At 43.6% G+C, this 23,431-nt stretch overlaps 2 protein-coding genes across 2 annotated transcripts; one reads left to right on the top strand and one right to left on the bottom strand.

Moving 5' to 3' along the window:
* Positions 1–18,405, top strand: LOC136386398 (solute carrier family 2, facilitated glucose transporter member 3). The gene is made up of 10 exons (XM_066357835.1): positions 1–361; positions 2,368–2,460; positions 2,980–3,137; positions 9,006–9,246; positions 9,534–9,696; positions 10,011–10,198; positions 11,974–12,078; positions 12,444–12,545; positions 15,702–15,905; positions 16,507–18,405. Exons 1-10 carry the CDS (start codon positions 347–349, stop codon positions 16,723–16,725), a joined length of 1,488 nt encoding a protein of 495 aa, XP_066213932.1. The 5' UTR covers positions 1–346; the 3' UTR covers positions 16,726–18,405.
* LOC136389431 (metallothionein-3-like) lies at positions 13,425–13,765 on the bottom strand. Its single transcript, XM_066361239.1, has one exon. It carries the CDS (start codon positions 13,716–13,718, stop codon positions 13,512–13,514), a length of 207 nt encoding a protein of 68 aa, XP_066217336.1. The 5' UTR covers positions 13,719–13,765; the 3' UTR covers positions 13,425–13,511.
* Positions 18,406–23,431: the final 5,026 nt, after the last annotated feature.

Below are 23,431 nucleotides of genomic sequence, written 5' to 3'. Positions count from 1 at the left end.
AGGAGGGCAGGGAGGGAGTTGTTACCTAAGGCGGGGGCTGAATTTGATGTTAACAGAATTCCGACAGGTCACGAGATTATTTGGGGGCGGTTCAGGGGAAGGGCTGGGGGCTCCGCTCCACCCTGGCTCCACCCTTTGCAGGGGTTATAAGTAGGTGCCCGATGCGCTCTTGGCCGGTGAGGGTGAGCGTGAGCCTGGGAGTGAGATATGCGATGTACTTGAGCACCTGAAGGAAAACTTGCTGCCGGATAAGGACATTTTGAAGATTTTGTTGGCTGGAAGAGGTGTCTCTGGAATCCTACTCCTAGATCTTTCTTGAAGATTCAAAAAGAATTAAATTAGGACCATGGGGACACAGAAGGTAAGAATGATGCAATTACCAGTTATTTTTGCTTCTTGAGGATACACTCTGCAAGGCAAACCGTTATGATGATGGCTGCTGTATTCTAAACTATTTCAAATCGCCCAGCCATCTTCAGGCCTTTCCAGCCTGCAGCGCTACAGTTCGCTTCGACTGTCATAGGCTGCAAAGGACTTTTATTCCAGTTCCATCACCTTCTTGTCTTAAGGAAAGTCACCGAGAGAAGTTGTGTTTGTTTCTCAGGTTTATTTTACATAATTATACTCCACTAAGAGCCTGTCGCGTATACAGGGGATCAGGGGCTGCTCGGTTGTGTTGATTACAAGTGCGGGTCCAGGCGCAGTATGAGGATTTCTCTGGAAGCATTAGACCTTGAAAAGGTCTGAGGTTGGTGTGGGGGCCAGGTGTCCAGCCATCTGTTCCCTGACCTATGGGATTCCTTGAATAATAAGGAGAGATCTCCAGTTGTCCTTCCTATTGTTATTATGATTGTGAGTGCACGATATAATAATATCATTGTATTCTGTACGCAGTATTTGTAAGGAGAGAGGCCTTTTCACTAAGGTAAACTTATCTGAAAATAAAAGGATAGGGGGAGTGATGATAAAATGGGAAGGAAGAGGAAAAGGCTTTCAAAGATAGTATGATAAGGGGGAAAAAGGTTTTTACTAAAGGGAAAAGAATCAAACAGGAAGAACTGCACTGGCCAGGTCCTCAGGGGTCCTTATACCTAGTTGCTTGGAAGGCAAGGTTAATTTGGGAACTGAAATTCTCAGCCTGCCACTTTCATCTAACTGGAGAGAGGAGTTTAAAGAATGGTGGTGTTGGTAATTGGGGGGGGGGGGGGGGAGGAGGATGGAGAGGATGTCTTCAGGAATAAATATTGAGCTACTTTGAGATAGAAGTCTAAGATAACAGCCACTTGAACTATTCCTGGCAAGCTGAGAGATGACTAGGTTTATTTCTGTCCCCTTCCCTCAAGAAACGGCTCCTGTGCTGGATTGAGAGTGAATCTGTGCTCTCCCCCTGCTGGGTGGGGCATAGCAGTACAGTATTAAGTAAACTGGAAGAATTTCAAATGGGGCCTGACACAATGGGTAGATTACATGATGCTGAGAGCGATACAAGAGCTGCTCAGTGGTGAAGACACCACCACGCTACCAGCTCTGGGGCTTCTGTGGATTCCAGGGTGCTGGTGAGACTGCACAGGATCTAGCTGTTTCCAAAATAATCTGTCCTTAGGAATTCTGAGTCCCCTGTGTCCTCCCAAATTCTTTCATTCCCAGTGCAATTCTGTTTGCTTTTACCTGGGGCAGTTTTTTGAATTCCAAACTGACTAACCCAGTACCCCTTAACTTTTTCTTTACCAAAAGTTCTTGCTTCTTTGCCCAAGTTTATTCTATATGCTTGTCCGTATATTTGCAGATAAGCTATTCTCTTGTGTTCCAATTCATTATCTAGATCTATTTTTGTTTTTGTTCTTTTTATACCATTTATAGACGATAGTTATCCTAATACATCTCCTTAATTAATAAGAGACAATTATCAGGAGTTTTAAGGACTGCCCTGGCTGGATAGCTCATTTGGTTGGAGCATTGTCCCTGTAGGCAAAGGTTGCAGGTTCGAGCTCTTTCAGGGCACATACAAGAAACCAAAGAATGCATAAATAAATGGAGCAGCAGATCCATGTTTCCCTCCCTTTCTCTAAAATCAATAGATAATTAAAAATGTAAAACAAACCGCCTGACCTGTGGTGGCACAGTGGGATAAAGTGTCAACCTGGAACATTGAGGTTGCCGGGAACATTGAGGTTGCCGGTTCGAAACCTTGGACTTGCCTGGAGCACATATGGGAGTTGATGCTTCCTGCTCCTCCCCCTTCTCTCTCTCTTCCCTCTCTCTAAAAATCAATAAATAAAATATTTAAAAATATTTAAAATGTAAAACAAACCAATAAAAACAAAACAAAAAAGTTTTAAAGACTGTTCCTACCCCCCCCCTCCCCAGGTCACCGCATCTCTGATCTTTGCCATCACCATTGCTGCAATAGGCTCTTTCCAGTTTGGCTACAACACTGGAGTCATCAATGCCCCTGAGACGGTGGGTACTGGGCAACTAGAGTTAAAATTTGGAATAGGGAAATGATTCCTTTAAAGTAGGGTTTTGAGAATTAAGAATGTCAAACTTGGTATCCAGCCCGGCTAAGGCTGAAGAGGGAGAATCATACTGGCGGGGAAGTCTACTTGAATTATTAAAACAAAACTCATTTGCTGTTTATATCCTGCACTGTACCCATTCTTTCTCTCACCCTATGGTGATACAATCTTTTATTATCCCTTAGGGGTTATTTACATAGAAAGGAGAGGGCTGGGGTACTCACTGAATATCAGTGCTACCTACTGAGATTTTCGGAATAAAAAATTGTTCTTTTCAGCATTACATTAACTCCAACATGATCTCTCTTCTATCCCCATCTATGTAGTTATTCCCTTGGTTCTCTACCTATAAAGTAGTAATTGTAATGATGTTCTCTTAGGAAGAGAAGACCCCTCCCCCCCAGTATTTGTCTCTTAGCTAACTGTAACAGTCTGCTTTCCCACCAATCATTTTAATTTGCAGATCATAAAGGACTTTATCAATCACACTGTGGGGAAGACAGTAGGAGACCCCCCTGCGGTGTTACTAACGACCCTCTGGTCCTTGTCTGTGGCCATCTTCTCCGTTGGTGGTATGATTGGATCCTTTTCCGTTGGACTCTTTGTCAACCGCTTTGGCAGGTATTGACCAGAAACTGGGCAAAGAAGAGGGGCTATCCTGGTTGCACTGAGGACAGGTATTGAGAATTAGGATGGGACGGTAATGGTGCATTTGAATGAGAGCACCCCAAATTCTGATAAATGAAAACCTAATCCAGCTGGCACTGAATAGGACTAGTCTTGCTTGGGGCTCTACTGTGTTGCATGGCCTCCACTCGGCCAGTAAGAGCTGGGCTGTGTGAATGATTGACCTTTGCAGTCCAGGTTAAGCTAATTCAGTTTCTAGTAAATTTCACTATGGAGTTTCCCAGAAACGTACTTTATTTACAATGCTTTCATTATTTTATGCAGCAGAATAGGAAATACTTTATAGTCCTTAGTCTTTGGTATGTGGATAATGGCCAAATAACAAAACTGAATTTTTTTTCCCTGGAAACAAGAGACTTGTATCTTCTCACTCTATGTTGGCTTAATAAAATAAATGCCTTGGGTAGAATACTTTCAATAATGACTGGTGAAAGAACTGTTTATTTTATTTTTTATTTTTATTTATTTATTTTTGTACTTTTCTGAAATTGGAAACAAGGAGGAAGTCAGACTCCCGCATGCGCCCGACCGGGATCCACCCGGCATGCCCACCAGGGGGCGATGCTCTGTTGCAACCAGAGCCATTCTAGCACCTGAGGCAGAGGCCATAGAGCCATCCCCAGCGCCTGGGCCAACTTTGCTCCAATGGAGCCTTGGCTGCAAGAGGGGAAGAGAGAGAGAGGAAGGAGAGGGGGAGGGATGGGGAAGCAGATGGGCGCTTCTCCTGTGTGCCCTGGCCAGGAATCGAACCCGGGACTCCTGCATGCCAGGCTGACGCTCTACCACTGAGCCAACCGGCCAGGGCTATTTTTATTTTTTTTATGGTCAAGCCAACTCAGTTTTTATTTTTATTTATTTATTTATTTTTTTGTGGCAGAGACAGAGAAAGTCAGAGAAAGGGACAGATAGGGATAGACAAACAGGAAAGGAGAGAGATGAGAACCATCAATTCTTTGTTGTGGTTCCTTAGTTGTTCATTGATTGATTTCTCATATGTGCCTTGAGGTGGGGGGGCTACAGCAGACCAAGTGACCCCTTGCTTGAGCCAGCGACCTTGGGCTCAAACTGGTGAGCCTTGATCAAACCAGATGAGTCCGCACTCAAGCTGGAGACCTCGGGGTCTTGAACCTGGGTCCTCCACATCCCAGTCCGACGCTGTATCCACTGTGCCACCGCCTGGTCATGCCAAAAGAATCGTTTAGTTTGCTAATTGGATGTTCTGGAAACGTAAATGGAATTCAAGTTTTTTTTAAAAATGAAAGCAATGTATTTGATAATGTTTGATTTTTGTTTGATTTTTGGTTTTGAAGGCATTAAAATTTTAATGTTGGTTTCCCAGGACTAACATGGCTTCTTCCTAAAATTTTGTTATCAAAAAAACCAATAGAGGCCCGACCTGTGGTGGCACAGTGGATAAAGCGTTGACCTGGAATGCTGAGGTCGCTGGTTCGAAACCCTGGCTTCCCTGGTCAAGGCACATATGGGAGTTGATGCTCTCTGCTCCTCTCCCCCCCTCTAAAATAAATTAAAAAAAAAAAAGAACCAACAGAGGAAGGGAAAACAAGGAAGGAACGAAGAGAAAGGTAAAATTGAGAATGAGGGGTGGGGTTTTTCTCTTAAAAGGGTCTCTACTGTAGCTGCACATTTAGTATCCTTGGGAGCTTTTGGTAAGTCCCAGTGCCAGACCAGGACCTGTGTATCAGTATTTTCCAAAGCTCCCCAAGTAATTCCAATGAGCCACCTCAGTCGAGAGTCACCGTGGAAGTATCATAGTGCTGGCTCTTCCCAACAGCTTTAGTAGTTTCACTGTTAGTCTTTTATTTTGGTCTTCTATCAACTATTTCAGTGGCTCCGCCACATTTTTAGTACATAAATGCAGTAATTTGTTACTTGATGTTAGTTATCAACACTAATTGTTAATGGAATCACCACAGTCTAGCCTGGGAAAGGAGAGCTGTCTGAAATAATCTATCATCACAGAGTGTTTGTGATCTATCTGAACAACTAACTACATTATAACCAAATGCAGTAAGAATCATTTGTCCAAAAATATTTCTTGAGTATGTTCGTGGACCAACTATATATATCAGAAGTGCTTAGGGCATTAATTCTCAAAATTTAGCTTGTACCAAATCACTTGGAGGGGTTTCTAATTTTTTTTTTCCGAACAGATATTACTTTTATTTTTAAGAATTTTTAAATTCCTCCTTAAGTGAACTTTACAAGTCACAAGTTTGCAAGTGTCCTGATGCTTAAAAACAAAAATGAACACCCCCCCCAAAAAAACTACTATAAGTAGTAGTTCACAGAGGCATTAGAAAAACTAAGAATTTATATTGCTTGATTTTATTTATTTGGCAACACTATTGTCTATTTTTATTTTCTTTTTATTAATTGAATTTATTGGGATGAAATTGGTTTGCAAAACCATCCAAGTTTCAAGTGTACAACTCAATAAAACATCGTCTGCCCACTGCATCATGCACCCACCACCCCACGCAAAGTCTCTTCATCCCCATCTCCCCCCTTGCCCACCTCCACCTCTCCCCACCCCGCTTTCCCTCTGGTTATCACCACGCTGTTGTCTGTGTGTTATGTATGTTTTTACTAATCTCTTCACCTTTTTTTATCCAGCTGCCCCCTTCACCCAATACTTGTTAGTCTGTTCCATGAGTCCATGCCTATTTCTATTTTCTTCATTAGATTCCAATATAAGTGAGGTTATATGGTATTTACCTTTCTCTGACTGGCTTATTTCACTTAGCATAATAATCTGCAGGTCTGTTCATGTTGTTGCAAAAGGTAAGATTTCCGGCCCTGGCCTGTTGGCTCAGCGGTAGAGCGTTGGCCTGGCGTGCGGGGGACCCGGGTTCGATTCCCGGCCAGGGCACATAGGAGAAGCGCCCATTTGCTTCTCCACCCCCCCCCCCCCCCACTCCTTCCTCTCTCTCTCTCTCTTCCCCTCTCACAGCCAAGGCTCCATTGGAGCAAAGGTGGCCCGGGCGCTGGGGATGGCTCCTTGGCCTCTGCCCCAGGCGCTAGAGTGGCTCTGGTCGCGGCAGAGCGTCGCCCCGGAGGGGCAGAGCATCGCCCCCTGGTGGGCGTGCCGGGTGGATCCCGGTTGGGCACATGCGGAAGTCTGTCTGACTCTCTCTCCCCGTTTCCAGCTTCAGAAAAAAAAAAAAAATAAATAAATTTAAAAAAAAAAAAAGGTAAGATAAGATTTCCTTTTTTTCTTTTTACAGCCACATAGTATTCCACTGTGTGATGTATCACAGCTTTTTTATATATTCATCCACTGATGGGCACTTAGGCTCTTTCCAGATCATGGCTATTGTAAATAATGCTTCAAATGAACATGGGGTGCATATATTCTTTCAAATTAGTGTTTTAGAATATATTCCCAGAAGTGTGATCACTGGATCAAAGGCAGTTCCATGTTAAAATTTTTTTTTTTTTTACAGAGACAGAGAGTCAGAATGAGGGATAGACGGGGACAGACAGACAGGAACGGAGAGATGAGAAGCATCAATCATTAGTTTTTCATTGCGCATTGCGACACCTTAGTTGTTCATTGATTGCTTTCTCATATGTGCTTTGACCATGGGCCTTCAGCAGAATGAGTAACCTCTTGCTTGAGGCAGAGACCTTGGGTCCAAGCCGGTGAGCTTTTTGCTCAAACCAGATGAACCCGCGCTCAAGCTGGCAACCTCGGGGTCTCTAACCTGGGTCCTCAGCATCCCAGTCCGACGCTCTATCCACTGCGCCACCGCCTGGTCAGGCTCATGTTTAATTTTTTTGAGGAAACTCCATACTGCTTTCCACAGTGGCTGCAGAGCTTTTTAATCTTTTTGTATTTTTCTGAAGTGAGAAATGGGGAGGCAGAGAGACAGATTCCTGCATGTGCCCAACCAGGATCCACCTGGCAAGCCCACTAAAGGGCAATGCTTCCTTGTAACCAGAGCCATTCTAGCGCCTGAGGTGGAGGCCATGGAGCCATCCTAAGCTCCTGGGTCTTTTCTCCAATGGAGCCTTGGCTGTGGGAGGGGAAGAGAGAGATAGAGAGAAAGAAAAGGGGGAAGGGTGGAGAAGCAGATGGGCGCTTCTCCTGTGTGCTCTGGCCGGAAATCGAACCCAGGACTTCCACATGCCGGGCTGACGCTCTACTGCTAGCCAACCTGCCAGGGCCAACCAAAGAGCTTTTTAGAACTGGGATTGTTGGATCCCACCCCAGAGTCAAACCTAATGATTTAATAAATCTGAAATAAAATTTTATTTCATTTAAAAAATATTTTATTTATTGATGTTTAGAGAGGAAAGAGAGAAAGGTGGGGAAGCAGGAAGCATCAGCTCGTAGTTGTTGATCCTCATATGTGCCTTGACGGAGCAAGCCCAGGGATTCAGACTGGCAACTTCAGTATTCCAGGACAATGCTTTATCCACTGAGCCACGACAGGCCATGCTTTTTTTTTTTTTTTTAAGAGGGGAAGGAAGGTAAAGGGCAAGAAACTTTTTGATTTGCTGTTCCACTTATTCATGCCATCATTGGTTGGTTCTTGTATGTGTAACCTGACCAGGTATTGAACCTGCATGCTGGCATATTGGGATGGCACTCTAACCAACTGAGCTACCTGACCAGGGCTGGGTAGGACAGTTTTAATTCCTAGCAAATTTCTAGCCAAATATGTTTGTTTATGGACCGCTTTGAGAACTACTGGCCTAAAGTGCTTGCTAAAATCTTACTCTTTGCAACAGCATGGGTGGACCTGAAGAGCTTTATGCTAAATGAAATAAGCCAGGTAGAGAAAGAGTACCACATGATTTCACTTATATGTAAAATCTAATAAAAAAATAGAAACAGATTCATAGATATTGAACAGACTGACAGTTGTCAGAGGGGGGTATTGGGGGCTGGGTGAAAAAGATGAAGGGATTAAGCAAAAAGTAAATAAATAGACACAGACAATAGCATAGTGGTTGCCAGAGCGAAAGGGAGGGTGGGGGGAGTCGGAGGAGGATAAAGGAGGGATAAATGGTTAATAGAAGGAGACCTAACTTGGAGTGGTGAACACACAATACAGTATACAGGTGAAGTATTATAGAATTGTACACTTTTATAATTTTTTTTTATTAAGTGAGAAGCAGGGAGGCAGAGAGACAGACTCCCACAGGCACCCCAACCAGGTCTACCCAGCAAGCCCCCTATTGGGTGATGCTCTGCCCATCTGGGGCCACTGCTCTGTTGCTTGGGCAACTGAGCTATTTGAACACTTGAGGAAAAGCAATGGAGACATCCTTAGCGCCCAAGGCCAACTTGCCAGAACCATTCAAGCAATGGCTGCAGGAAAGGAAGAGAGAGAGGGAGAAAAAGAGGAGGAAGAGGAGGGGTTGAGAAGCAGATGGTTGCTTCTCCTGTGTGCCCTTACTGGGAATCAAACCTGGGACTTCCACAGGCCGAGCCAATGCTTTACCACTCAGCCAACCAGCCAGGGCCTTAGAATTGTACACTTGCAACCCATATAATTTTATTAACCAGTGTCACCCCAATAAATTCATTTAAAGCAATAACCTGCTGCTAAAATGCTGGGTTGTAACTACAACTTAAAAGAGGAGAATCTTAAGTTCTGTAAGTGAGTTTTATGCATATTAGAGGTATAAGAGCCATTATCCCAACTAGAAATGTTCTGGTGATAGAAAGTGGAAAAGTTAAAAGAGATGTATGAGCCTGGAGAACAGTATAATAAGGAAAGAAAAGGAATGATAAGATTGTTTTTGCTAACTTGTCTTTGTTTGAACTTTCAGGCGCAATTCAATGCGTATTGTCAATCTATTGGCTATCGCTGGTGGCAGCCTTATGGGATTCTGCAAATTAGCGGAGTCAGTTGTGATGCTGATCCTGGGCCGGTTGGTTATTGGCCTCTTCTGCGGACTCAGCACAGGTTTTGTGCCCATGTACATTGGAGAGGTCTCTCCTACTGCCCTGCGGGGGGCCTTTGGCACTCTCCACCAATTGGGCATCGTCATCGGGATTCTGGTGGCCCAGGTACTTTATAACTTAAACTTAATGAGTGTTAGTTTCAAGGCCCATTAAAAGAGTTAACATAAAGTACTCAAAAGAACGTTAGGCACATATTCAACTACATATGTTTGAGATATTATTATATAGTTCACAGACAGCTGAAGAAGCAAGCAGGGTAGAGAAAAGAAACTAATTTATCTTTTCTTGTGATAAAAGAATGGATAATTTTTTTGAACTTTTTTGCTTGTTTTTAATCAACATGTGGCCTATAAAGTATGAGGTTTATACTATTATCTTTGTCTGGTTTCTAGATCTTTGGTCTGAACGTCATCTTAGGGACTTATGATCTTTGGCCTGTGCTGTTGGGCTTCACCATCCTTCCAGCTGTCCTGCAAATCGCAGCCCTTCCATTTTGCCCAGAGAGCCCTAGATTCTTGCTCATTAACAGAAAGGAAGAGGACAATGCTAAGAAGAGTGAGTATCCTTCACAGATTCACTTACAGAAATTGTAGGGTTCTGGTTTATTTTAGGATGAGGATATTGGATCTATTTTTTGTCATCTCCTTTCCCTGCCCTTTGAACCCACGTGAAGAGTTTTCTGATTACTAAGTCAGGGACTTTTAACCCCTAAAAAAGAAGGTGAGAAGCTAATTTAAGACACAGATGCTGATTGATTAGCTCATGTCCAGGGCTCATCTCCAGTGGCTTCTCCCCAGCTGTCTTATGGGGAAAATGGATGTGGGCACAGCGCCTTATCTGTCTCCTTTCCTCTTTGTTCTCTCCACCAGTCCTCCAACGATTGTGGGGCACCCAGGACGTGTCTCAGGAGATCCAGGAGATGAAAGATGAGGGTGCTAGGATGGCCCAAGAGAAACAAGTCACTGTGCTGGAGCTCTTCAGGGTCCGGAGCTACCAGCAGCCCATCCTGATCTCCATCATGCTGCAGCTCTCTCAGCAGCTCTCTGGAATCAATGCCGTGAGTATCGGTGTTTGTATCTGACGCGTTCTGAAATACCTCCGTTACAACCCCTGACCTGAGCTGAATAGCTCACCTTCTTACGTAGAGTCCTTCACAATGCCTGCCATGTAGCAGCCACTCAGAAAATGTTGATTATCCAGGTTTTGATTTGGTTTTGGGTTTATTTCTTTTTTTTTTTTTAAGATTTTTATTTACTCATTTTTAGAGGAGGAAAGAAGAGTGAGAGAGGGAAGGAGAGAAAGAAAGGGGGGAGAAATGGGGAGCATCAACTTGTATTAGTTGCTCTCTGTATGTGCCTTGACCAGGCAAGCTCAGGGATTCAAACTGGCGACCTCAGGATTCCAGGTCAATGCTTTTTCCACTGTGCCACCACAGGTCGGTTTTATTTCTTAAAATGATATTGAGTCCTGACGAGATAGCTTGGTTGGTTGGAGCATTGTCACAAAACTTGGAAGTTGCTGGTTTGATCCCGGTCAGGGCACAGACAGGAACAGATCAATGTTCCTGTCTCTCTCTCTCTCTCTCTCCTTTATCTTTCTAAGCCTGGCTTGTGGTGGCACAGTGGATAAAGCGTTGACCTGGAATGCTGAGGTCGTGGGTTTAAAACCATGGGCTAGCCTGGTCAAGATACATAAGGCAAGCAATGAGCAACTAAAAATGAAGCAACTATGAGTTGAAACTTTTCACTCCCCATCCCTCCCTTTTTCTCTTCTCCCTGTAAAAATTAATAAATAAAATCTAAAAAATAATAATAAATAAATAAAAGAATTTCCTTAAAAAAAATTTGCCTGACCTGTGGTGAAGCAGTGGATGGAGTGTTGACCTGGAACACTGAGGTTACCAGTTCTAGACACTGGGCTTGCCTGGTCAAGGCACACATAGGAATTGATGCATCTTGCTCCTCCCCTGTTCTCTCTCTTTCTTCTCTAAAATGAATAAATAAAATATTTTTTTAAAATGATATTGATAGTACATGTTTTCCATGTAGAAAAATGCAAAAATAAATAAAAATGTAAATTTAGTCACTCTTAGTCTTGGAACAGATGGTTGACATTTGTCATCTTCTAGACTTTTCAATATATGGGGCAACACAGTGTTTTGACCACTCTTAAAATTTCCAGCACAGTGGATAATTTTAGTGCTACTTTAACTCTGATCTATGTTATATGATGTCATCAGTGATAAGTAAGTCATACAACCCAAAGTAGATAGCCAAGAATTTCTATGCCTTGGCTTTTCTCTGGGACTTTACATTATAATATCAGTGTATAAGTAAATAAACAAATACATAAATAAAATCAGTGTAAAGTCCTGGGAAACAGTCAGGAAAGGAGGTCCAAAAGCACACTGGCAACTTGAGACTGATGTGATCTTATTCTATGCATTTTTTCCGTCTAGAATGGAAACAATGACAATTGAGAGCCAGGGGCACAAGACTGGAAGCTAGTAATTGGCAGGTAGCCCTTAAATTCTATGCAAATATCAGCTTTCTGCTTTTGAGTCTTGGTGTGAGAAGAGAGGATATTCCTATACCTCCTATCCATTGTCGATAAAATATTTGGTTATGAAGAATACCCTTGTCCCACCTCTTTAAATACTGATTTATGCCCTGATGGTTTCTCATCAATCTTTGATTGATATAATTTAATCATTTTTTTAGCAATGTGTTTTGCAAATCACATCTCATACTCGAAATAGCAAGTTGGTCCTATTTTTCAGCTGCCATGCACAAGTGCTACTTTAAAGTTGCATCTTCTTTTGTTTCCTCCCAGGTGTTCTATTACTCAACAGGAATCTTTAAAGATGCAGGTGTCGAGAAGCCCGTCTATGCCACCATTGGTGCTGGTGTGGTTAATACCGTCTTCACTGTAGTATCTGTAAGTTGGATGGTTTGATCATTTTGTGGGGACAGGGGTTAGGGGGCAGAGGACTTCTTGCTACCCATGTTCAAAGATGGGTTGTATGTACTTCCACCTCCCTACCATTATTTAAAGCCATTGTTGTTGTTCAGTTCCTCTTTGAGGGGAAAAGAGCTGTTGAATAATGGGTGTAAGTAGTCTTCACTTTTTTCAAACAAATATGGAATGGATGGGAAAGAGGGAGGTTATAGGAGGGATTGCGTAAGATAAAAGGGGAGTGTGACTATAGCAAGTACCCTGCAATTGTTAACGCAGATTCTGGTAGCTCACAGTGTTTTTATGAAAAGGAAAGCAGAAATGTCATGTTATATTTCTTCTTTTAGCTGTTTCTGGTGGAAAGGGCAGGAAGAAGGACTCTACATATGATTGGCCTTGGAGGGATGGCTTTTTGTTCCGTCCTCATGACTGTTTCCTTGTTGTTAAGGGTGAGTGCTCTTTGAGTAAACTACAGGGAGAGGGGAAGGAGATGTTACAGTTGACTCTGTGACAGGGATGCATAGTTGAGGCTGCAGATTGAAAAAAGTCAAATTTAGGAGAAGCAGCATGCCCAGAGTTTTAAGAAAAGTAGTTCTTGGCCTGGTTGGATAGCTCAGTTGGTTATAGCATCATCCTGAAGCACAAAGGTTTTCAGTTTGATCCCTGGCCAGGACACATACAGGAACAGATAAATGTTTCTCTCTCTTTCTCTCCTTTCCTGTCTAAAGTGAATAAATAAAAATTTAAACAAGCCTGACCAGGCAGTGGCACAATGGATAGAGCATCGGACTAGGATGCGAGAGGACCCAGGTTCAAGACCCCGAGCTCACTAGCTTGAGTGCGGGCTCATCTGGCTTGAGCAAAAGCTCACCAGCTTGGACCCAAAGTTGCTGGCTCGAGCAAGGGATTCCTTGGTCTGTTGAAGGCCCACGGTCAAGGCACATATGAGATAGCAATCAATGAATAACTAAGATGTCGCAATGCGCAACGAAAAACTAATGATTGATACTTCTCATCTCTCTGTTCCAGTCTATCCCTCTCTCTGACTCTCTGTCTCTGTAAAAAAAAAAAAAAAAAAATTTAAACAAAAAAAGGTAGTTTGCCAAAGATAGGTAATTAAATTGCTGTAATCTTTACATCTATGTAACATATAGCTTATAAAATACATTATGTAATTTAATTCTTTTTTTTTTTTTTTTTTTTTACAGAGACAGAGAGGGATAGACAGGGACAGACAGGAACGGAGAGAGATGAAAAGCATCAATTATTAGTTTTTCATTGTGCGCTGCAACACCTTAGTTGTTTTTTTTTGTTTGTTTGTTTTTTGCCATTCATAGGATTTATTGTCATTCGGCAAGGTGGCCCTGGGCCACCAGCACTATTTACAGTGTGTCATGGAGGGGCAGGGCTGCATCTCACTGGCAGCAGCTGTACTTCTGGGTCTTGGCCTCTGCCCCCTCTCTATCTTTGCACATACAGTCCTTCGCGCATTTCTCGCAGTCTGTGGGGCAGCAGGAGCAGCAGCTCTTCTTGCAGGAGGTGCATTTGCACCCCTCACACTTGCAGGAGCCGGAGCAGGTGCAGGATCCACCAGTAGGGCAGGGGCAGGTCTCAGAGTCCATGTCGAGAAGAGATGCCGCTGGAGAGGGCGAACTGGCTTCTCCCGCAACTGGATCAGCACCTTAGTTGTTCATTGATTGCTTTCTCATATGTGCCTTGACCGCAGGCCTTCAGCAGACCTAGTAACCCCTGGCTAGAACCAGCGACCTTGGGTCCAAGCTAGTGGGCTTTTTGCTCAAACCAGATGAGCCCACGCTCAAGCCGGCGACCTCTGGGTCTCGAACCTGGGTCCTCTGCATCCCAGTTTGACGCTCTATCCACTGCGCCACCGCCTGGTCAGGCTGTAATTTAATTCTTAAAATAATTTTGACCCTGGCCTGACCAGGCGGTGGCACAGTGGATAGAGCAGAGGACTGGGATGCGGAGGACCCAGGTCCAAAACCCCGAGGTCGCTGGCTCGAGCAAGGGGTCACTCGGTCTGCTGAATGCCCGCAGTCAAGGCACATATGAGAAAGCAATCAATGAACAACTAAGGTGTCACAATGAAAAACTGATGATTACCTGACGAGGTGGTGGCACAGTGGATAGAGCATCGGACTGGGATGCGGAGGACCCAGGTTTAAGACCCCGAGGTCACTGGCTTGAGCATGGGCTCATTTGGTTTGGACAAAAGCTCACCAGCTTGGACCCAGGGTCGCTGGCTTGAGCAAGGGGTTATTTGGTCTGCTGTAGCCCCACGGTCAAGGCACGTGTGAGGGAGCAATCAATGAACAATTAAGGTGCCACAATGAAAAACTGATGATTGATGCTTCTCATCTCTCTCCATTCCTGTCTGTCCCTATCTATCCCTCTCTCTAACTCTCTCTCTGTCCCTGTAAAAAAATATAATAATAATAATTTTGACCCTGGCCTGATAGCTTAGTTGGGTGGTGTCATCCCGATATGCCAAGGTTGTGGGTTCGATCCCCCCATCAGCACATATAGGAATCAACCAATGAATGCATGAATAAGTGGAACAACAAATCAATATTTCACTCTGTCTCTCTCTCTAAAATTAATAAATAACAACTTTAAAAAATAATAGTTTTGAGCCTGACGGCATTGGCACAGTGGATAAACTATTGAACCAGGATGCAGAGGACCCAGGTTTGAAACCCTGAGGTTGCCGGCTTGAGGGCAGGATGCCTAGCTTGAACGTGGGATCATAGGCATGACCCCCTGGTCACTGGCTTGAGCCCAAAGGTTGGTGGTTTGAAGCCCAAGGTTGCAGGCTTGAGCCCAAGATTTCTGGCTTGAGCAGGGGTCACTCACTCTGCTGGAGCCCCCAGTCAAGGTCCATATGAGAAAGCTATCAATGAACAGTTAAGGAGCTGCAATGAAGAATTGATGCTTCTCATCTTTCTCCTTGTCTGTCTGTTCCTACCTGTCCCTCTGTCTGTCTGTCTCTCTCTGTCTCTCTCGCTAAAATAATAATAATTTTAAGGCAATTATTTCCATTTTACAGTTGATGAAATGATTTCCATAAAAATGATCTATGCCTGACCAGGTGGTGGCGTAGTGGATAGAGCATAGGACTGGGATGTGGAGGCGAGGTCACCGGCTTGAGCACAGGCTCATCTGGTTTGAGCAAGGCTCACCAGCTTGAGCCCAAGGTTGCTGTCATGAGCAAGGGGTCACTAGGTCTGCTGTAGCCCCACGGTCAAGGCACATGTGAGAAAGCAGTCAATGAACAACTAAGGAACCGCAACAAAGAATTGATGTTTCTCATCTCTCTCCCTTCCTGTCTGTCTGTCCTTATCTGTCCCTCTCTCTGACTCTCTGTCTCTGCCACACACACACACACACACAAAAAAAGATCTATGTGTGATCACAAAGCTAGGACTCAAAACCCCAAATTTTTTTTACTCTTAAGTCCAGTAACTCCATTATACCACAGGACAGGAGAAGCTTTTTGGTATCAGTCAGTACTTGTCTTTGGGAAGCTGGATCCTGCCAAAGGCATGCTCTGTTTAATGATGACTTTTCCTCTATTCCTTCTTCTGTAGAGTTCGTATAACTGGATGAGCTTTATCTGCATTGGGGCTATCTTGGTCTTCGTGGCCTTCTTTGAAATTGGCCCAGGCCCCATTCCCTGGTTTATTGTGGCCGAACTCTTCAGCCAGGGGCCCCGCCCAGCTGCAATGGCAGTGGCTGGTTGTTCCAACTGGACCTCCAACTTTTTGGTTGGACTGCTCTTCCCCTTAATTGAAGTAAGTGAACTAAAGCAGAATTCACCGAGCCCATCTTGAAATCAGCCCACTTACGCCATGTTTACCATATGGTTACTGACACCGGGAAGAATTCTATCTCAAGGGCTTTAAACCGCCCCCCCCCCAAAAGGTTTCAAAGCAATACTCAAAATTCATCATTTGAATTAGCATTTTGGCTTCATGATTTTAAAGGCTCACAAAGCATAGGATGTTATTGAAGGACATGGGTCCTCTTATAAAATGACCTGGAGCTGATTTGGATAAAGGGACTCGCAGTGGACATCTGCAAGGCATTTCCTATTTCTGTGAGTCCTCATAATAAACCTAGATTTGAACAATGATAATCAAAAATCCTAAAATACTCAATAGGTATTTGGAAGAAACAGCTAACTTTAATAAATGGAAAAAGGAGTGACAAAATTGCTGAATAATACAGGAAGTTAGCAATGAAATCATAAACAGACCTGTGCAGAAACCTGACTCATTAACTATAAACGGTTTATGGCTTAAAGTCTATTGGAAATACAGATGTGAGGGAAACTGGGTTTTGTCGGTGACCAGATTTTTTTATCAACACTCCTTTTTCTGTTTATTTTTGTAGAACTACATAGGAGCCTACGTTTTTATTATCTTCACCGTTTTCCTTGTGACCTTCCTGCTGTTCACCTTCTTCAAAGTCCCAGAGACCCGTGGCAGGACTTTTGAGGAAATTACACGGAGCTTTGAAGGGCAGGCACAGGGGGCTGATAGAGTCGAGAAAGGCCCCATTGTGGAGATGAACAGCATGCAGCCCGGAAAGGAGACCTCCGTGGATTTCTAAGCCATGCTTCCCCACCTCCCTCCCAACGTGGAAAAGCAGCCTCTCCCTGAATGGGGGAGAGACCTCATCAGGTTGTAACCCAGGACTGCTTCTGAATGCTGCTAGCTGATTCTCTTCTCCCCCCCACACTCCGTCAGCACTCAGAGGAACCCAATGCTGGGGTCAGTTGTATCTTCAGTGGCTTTTTAAACGTTTCATTTCTTGGACATTCTCTTCCTTTAGGAGAAACCGAGTAAACCTACCTTCATTTCAGGAAGGATTAGCTACTTGGCACTTGCCAACTTTGCCAGCTCCTCCTTCTGTAAGTTCTAACATTTCTTCATGGGGGCACGTAGGGGAGAGAGCTTCCCACTCAGACTCCCCAGGAACCAGATACACGTGAGTGTGGAGGACAGAGAGGGGTCACTCATGGGCACCATCCTCACTTCCATGCAGCTCTACAGAGCACATTAATTTGAGTTTTATTTATTTATCTTCTGGTTTTATTGCATAAATATTTATTTTTTTAAGTGTGATTTTACCAAATAATGAAAACTTCAGGCAATTGAGGTTGGAAGGGAGGTGCTCTGTAGGGTGGAAGATTTGATACTGGAGAGGTCAGTCTCAGGAGGGGAGAATTCAGGCATCAGGTAATGCAAATGGGAGGGAGTGCGATGTGTGTGAGGTTTGCACATTACCTCTTAACAGTGTCTGTCCTTCGGACGGAAATTCTCAAGTTCAGTTTCTCAAAAAAGTCATGTGCCTGTATAAAGAAGCTACTGGTTTCCTTTGGAACTTTTTTTTGTTTGAGATTATATGTAGTATTATTTGAAATCTAGGATTATATTACTAAGGTGGGTATTGTAGTTAATAGTGGTTGATGGGTTCTGATTTTGGATGGAGTCCAGAGAAGGGAAAGTTGTTTGCAGAAATCAATTCTCTTTTCCCTTCTACTAGACCTTCCTGTCATCGTGGACTCACTTTTTTATTTTTATTTTTTTTAAGTGCTCCTGCCACTCATCTGGTGGGAGAGCAACCTAAAAACATTGATTCTTGGTAAAGGTTTGGTTTCTTTTTGGGAGATTTTAGATGTTTAGATTTTTTAATTTTGTTTTAAGCCATAGCTTTAAAAGAATTCAGAGGAGAGTGTTCATGGCTAACTTGAATTTTGTAACCTCATTACTGGGAGAGGATTTTTCCTAAACGATTATTATCTAGTTGAAGTATGTTATTGCTTTAGAGTCAACCTGTGCTTGCTGTTTCTTTCTTTCTTTCTTTCTTTCTTTCTTTCTTTCTTTCTTTCTTTCTTTCTTTCTTTCTTTCTTTCTTTCTCTTTTCTTTTCTTTTCTTTTCTTTTCATTTTTCATCTGTTACCATGTCAAGTTACTCTTGTTACCATGTTACCATAGTATTATGTCAAGTGCGCTAAGGGCACTTGAGCCATTCTCGTAGCCCACATTGAGATAGTATGAGTAACTGCAGTGTAGCCCATACTTGAGAGAATGAATGTATGTGCGGGTGACTTTCCTCCAACTGCACTTCCACTTCTGGCTCCTCACAAACTGGGTGGGCAGTCATGCAGTGTGGAGGGTGTGCCATTTCTCAGTGACCAGACTGTGAATACTTCCAAATAGGTTTTATATTATTGTAACTGTGGTTCTTTGTTTTGAAATAAAAATTCTGATTGTACATATGACCTCACAGGCTTGGTTTTTTGTTTTTGTTTTTGTCTTTCCTGTTCTAACAACAAAATCTGCTTTAAATCCTAGTTTGGCCATTCAATACCTATTGTAACCTTGAGTGAGTTTCTTACAAAACAGTCTCAGTCAGATACATGAAGAAAAAGAAAAGTAAACAAGGGCAACTATACATTTGAAAACAAAAAGAATAACACCACTTAGAAAAATAAAGCAGAATATAATATTATATGTCAATAAAGGTATTACAATGTTTATTTGAGGGAGTTAAATATTAACTGTTGAATTTTTACCTTTATATGTGACAGAGTTACTTTTGTGGATATTTTATTTTTTTAGTGAGGGAGAGAGACAGACAGGGAGGGGACAGAGATGAGAAGCATCAATTCTTTGTTGTGGCACCTTAGTTGTTCATTGATTGCTTTCTCACATGTGCCTTGACCAGGGGGCTCCAGCTGAGCCAGTGACCCCTTGCTCAAGCCAGAGACCATGAGGTCATGTCTATGATCCCACACTTAAGATGGTGAGCCTGCACTCAAGCTGACAACCTCAGGGTTTCTTTCTTTTTTTTTTAAAATTTTTTATTTAATTTATTCATTTTTATTAGAGAGAGAGAGAGAACAAGGGGAGGAGCTGGAAGCATCAACTCCCATATGTGCCTTGACCAGGCAAGCCCAGGGTTTTGAACTGGCGACCTCAGCATTCCAGGTCATCACTTTATCCACTGCGCCACCACAGGTCAGGCCCAACCTCAGCGTTTCTAAGCTGGGTCCTCAGCATCCCAAGCCAACACTCTATCCACTGTGCCACCTGGTCAGGCCAGAGTCATCTTTATCATGTTGAAAGGCTATTTTCACCATGGCCAGATAGCTTGGTTGTTTAGAGCATTGTCCAGAAGCACAGAGATTGCTGGTTTGATCCCCAGTCAGAGCACATACAAGTGTCCCTGTCTTTCTCCCTTCCTCTCTAAAATCAATAAAATACACATTAAAAAAAAATAAGAAAGACTGCTTTTTTATTGTCTAGTAAACTAAGAACTGAAAATTGCCATTGAATTTAAGAATATGGATATCAATAATTTTGGTAGGGACAGTTTTTTAGCAAGAGAGAGGGAGACAGAAAGGGAGAGAGATGAGAAGCATCAACTTGTAGATGCAGCATTTCAGTTGTTCAGTGATTGTTTATCATACGTGCCGTGACCAGGGGGTTCCAGTGATGCCTTGCTCAAGGTAGCAAGCTTACATTTCAAGCCAGTGATCGTGAGGTCATGTCTGTGATCCCACACAAGCCAGAGACCCCATTCTCAAGTTGGCCACCTCAAGTTTCACACCTGGGTCCTCAGCAACCCAGGTCAATGTTTCAATGTTCTATCCACTGCACCACCACCTGATCAAGCCGATAAGAGTTTTGGTGGAAGGATGTTGAAAATTTGGATTCAAAAATGGAATAGGAAGATATCAGATAAAATACACTTCAAGACAAGGAGTATTAAAAGAATAACAGAATCAGCCTGACCAGGTGGTGGCACAGGGGATAGAGCATCAGCCTGGGACACAGGACCCAGGTTCAAAACCCTGAGGTTGCCAGCTTGAGCATGAGCTCATCTGGTGTGAGCAAAGCTCACCAGCTTGGACTCTAGGTCATTGGCTCAAGCAAAGGGTTACTCGGTCTGCTGAAGGCCTGTGGTCAAGGCACATGTGGGAAAGCAATCAATGAACAACTAAGGTGTTGCAACGAAGAACTGATGATTGATGCTTCTCATCTCTCTCTGTTCCTGTCTGTCTGTCCCTATCTATTCCTCTCTCTGACTCTCTGTCTCTGTAAAAAAACAACAAAAAAGAGAAGCAATCGATGAACAACTAAAGTAATGCAACTACAAGTTGATGCTTCTCATCTCCTATCTGTCCATCCCTGTCTGGCCCTCTCTCTTTCTTTTCAAAAAGGGACAGGAGCTGAACCATTTATGCTGTCTCTAAGAAGATAAGCACCATATTTATATTGCTCATCTTAACACCTAGCTAAACATTTAATGAACTAATGAAAGATGAATTTTGAAGTGATTTTAAAATTTTACTTTGATTACAACGGCGTGTTAAGGACAAAATGGATTATAAGCCTTGGCCAGGTTGCTCAGTTGGTTAGAGCATCATCCCGATAAACCAAGGTTGTGCGTTCAATGTCTAGGCACAGACAAGAATCAACTGATGAATGCATAAATAAGTAGAACAACAAATCAACATTTCTTTCCTGCTTCTCTCTCTAAAATCAATAAAATAATTTTTTTTTTTTGAGAGAGAGAGAGGCAAAGAGGGAAAGACAGACAGGAACATCAATCTGCTTCTGTATGTACCCTGACCAAGATCAGACCAGCAACCTCTGTGCTTCTGGATGAAGCTACAACTAACTGAGTTATCCAAGCAGGGCAATAGAATTAATTTTTAAAAATTTATGAATGGCTTGACCTGTGGTGGCGCAGTGGATAAAGCCTTGACCTGGAATGCTGAGGTCACTAGTTCCAAACCCTGGGCTTGCCTGGTCAAGGCACATGTGAGAGTTGATGCTTCCTGCTCTTCCCCCTTCTCTCTTTCTCTCCTCACTAAAATAAATAAAATAAAAAGTTTTGGGTTTTTTTTTTGTATTTTTCTGAAGTTGGAAACACGGAGGCAGTCAGACAGACTCCCGCATGTGCCCGACCGGGATCCACCCGGCAAGCAGTGGCCGATGCCCTGCCCATCCTGGGCGTCGCTCTGCCGCGACCAGAGCCACTCTAGCGCCTGGGGCAGAGGCCACAGAGCCATCCTCAGCACCAGGCAAACTGCTCCAATGGAGCCTTGGCTGTGGGAGGGGAAGAGAGACAGAGAGGAAGGAGAGGGGAGGGATGGAGAAGCAAATGGGCGCTTCTCCTGTGTGCCCTGGCTGGGAATTGAACCCGGGACTCCTGCACACCAGGCCAACGCTCTACCACTGAGCCAACCGGCCAGGGCCAAAATAAAAAGTTTTTAAAACATGTAAGAAAATAAATTACAGCCTGACCAGGCAGTGGCGCAGTAGAAAGAGCATTGGACTGGGATGCCGAGGACCCAGGTTCAAGACCCTGAGGTTGCCAGCTTGAGTGCGGGCTCATCTGGTTTGAGCAAAGCTCACCAGCTTGGACCCAAGGTCGCTGGCTCGAGCAAGGGATCACTTGGTCTGCTGTAGCCTCACGGTCAAGGCACATATGAGAAAGCAATCAATGAACAACTAAGGTGTCGCAACAAAAAACTGATGATTGATGCTTCTCATCTCTCTCCGTTCCTGTCTGTCTGTCCCTATCTATCCCTCTTTCTAAAAAAAAAAAATTACATTTAAGAGGATGGGCAGAGCAGTTTCTCAAAGAAGTCAGTTTATAGTCAACTCAGACAGTGAAAGGAAGGTAACATAACAACATTGGATTAGTTACTTAAACTTCCGGACAATGTGGTGATTGCAGGAGGAGGTTTAGGAGGGTGGAGGGAGGATGAATGGTGATGGAAGGAGACTTGATGTGGGGCAGTGAACACACAATGCAAATTACAGGTGGTGTATTGTAGAAATGTGCCCTTGAAACCTGTATTTTATTAAGCAATGCCACCTCAATAAATTCAATTAAAATAAGATGGATAATAAAATTCTCAAGAAAAAAAAATTTCAGGCCCTGGCGGGTTGGCTCAGCAGTAGAGCATCAGCCTGGCGTGTGGAAGTCCTGAGTTCAATTTCCAGCCAGGGCACACAGGAGAAGCGCTCATCTGCTTCTCCACCCCTCCCCCTCTCCTTTATCTCTCTCTTCCCCTCCTGCAGCCAAGGCTCCATGGGAGCAAAAGATGGCCCGGGCGCTGAGGATGGCTCCATGGCCTATGCCTCAGGCACTAGAATGGCTCTGGTTACAGCAGAGCAACTCCCCAGATGGGCTGAGATCGCCCCCTGGTGGGCATGCCGCGTGGATCCTGGTTGGGCGCATGGGAGAGTCTGTTTGCCACCCCCAGTTCTTGCTTCAGAAAAAGGAAAACAAGGCCTGACCTGTGGTGGCGCAGTGGATAAATCGTTGACCTGGAAATGCTGAGGTCCCCGGTTCGAAACCCTGGGCTTGCCTGGTCAAGGCACATATGGGAGTTGATGCTTCCTGCTCCTCCCCCCTTTCTCTCTCTCTGTCTCTCCTCTCTCTCCCTCCCTCTCTCTCTCTCCTCTCTAAAAATGAATAAATAAAAAATTTAAAAAAGAAAAAAAAAGAAAAAGGAAAACAAAACAAAACAAACAAAGAAACAAGAATTTCCTGAGAAAGAGATGGGCTGAGAAAAAAACTTTCTGAGCTTTAGCTTCTTTATGTATAAATGATAGTTAACTTTATGCCTGACCAGGCAGTGGCGTACTGAATAGATGTCGGCCTAGGATTCAGAAGACCCAGGTTCGAAATCCCGAGGTTGCTGGCTAAAGTATGGGCTCACCCAGCTTGAGAGAAGGGTCACTGGCTTGAGCAAGGAGTCACTGGCTCTGCTGAAGCCCCCGGGTCAAGGCATATATGAGAAAGCAATCAGTGAACAACTAAGGTGTCACAACTCTGAGTTAATGCTTCTCATCACTCTCTCTTCTTGTCAGTCTGTTCCCATCTGTCTCTTCCATCTCTCTCTTTGTCTCTGTCTCTCTTGCTAAAAAAAGTAAAAATAAAAGAAACTCACTTTAATTTTTACTGTCCCTTTGGATGATGCCAGTGGCATAAGGATAGACGGGGAAAGAGCCACCTACAAAGTTAAGAATAATCATATTTCTCTAACCCTGACGAAGACTGATGTAGCAGGTATTTAAACAAGAGCTTTTTCTTCCCAGAGGGTAGAGTCTCAGTAGATAAAAGGATTTTACTGACCTAATGAGATAAGAATTGATCAGGGAACTGGTGGGAGTTAACACTGTGTTTAGTGGTTCACTGAACAGCATGGGACCCGCTTCTGCAAAGGCTGACTTAGTTTGGGGGAATAGGGAATAGTGGATATGACTGTAGGATAAGTGGCTGATGGAGG

The sequence above is a fragment of the Saccopteryx leptura genome, chromosome 1, assembly GCF_036850995.1.
Source record: "Saccopteryx leptura isolate mSacLep1 chromosome 1, mSacLep1_pri_phased_curated, whole genome shotgun sequence".
NCBI classification, from domain to species: Eukaryota; Metazoa; Chordata; class Mammalia; order Chiroptera; family Emballonuridae; genus Saccopteryx; species Saccopteryx leptura.
This window is presented reverse-complemented; position numbering and strand designations above follow the sequence as displayed.

Bases quoted from the DNA above. Each gene is read 5' to 3' on its own strand.
- LOC136386398 (XM_066357835.1), top strand. The intron at 9,697-10,010 runs GTGAGTATCCTT...TCTCTCCACCAG, and splicing joins AGAGGACAATGCTAAGAAGA to TCCTCCAACGATTGTGGGGC. The intron at 12,546-15,701 runs GTGAGTGCTCTT...CTTCTTCTGTAG, and splicing joins CTGTTTCCTTGTTGTTAAGG to AGTTCGTATAACTGGATGAG.
- LOC136389431 (XM_066361239.1), bottom strand. From the start codon at position 13,718: ATGGACTCTGAGACCTGCCCCTGCCCTACTGGTGGATCCTGCACCTGC.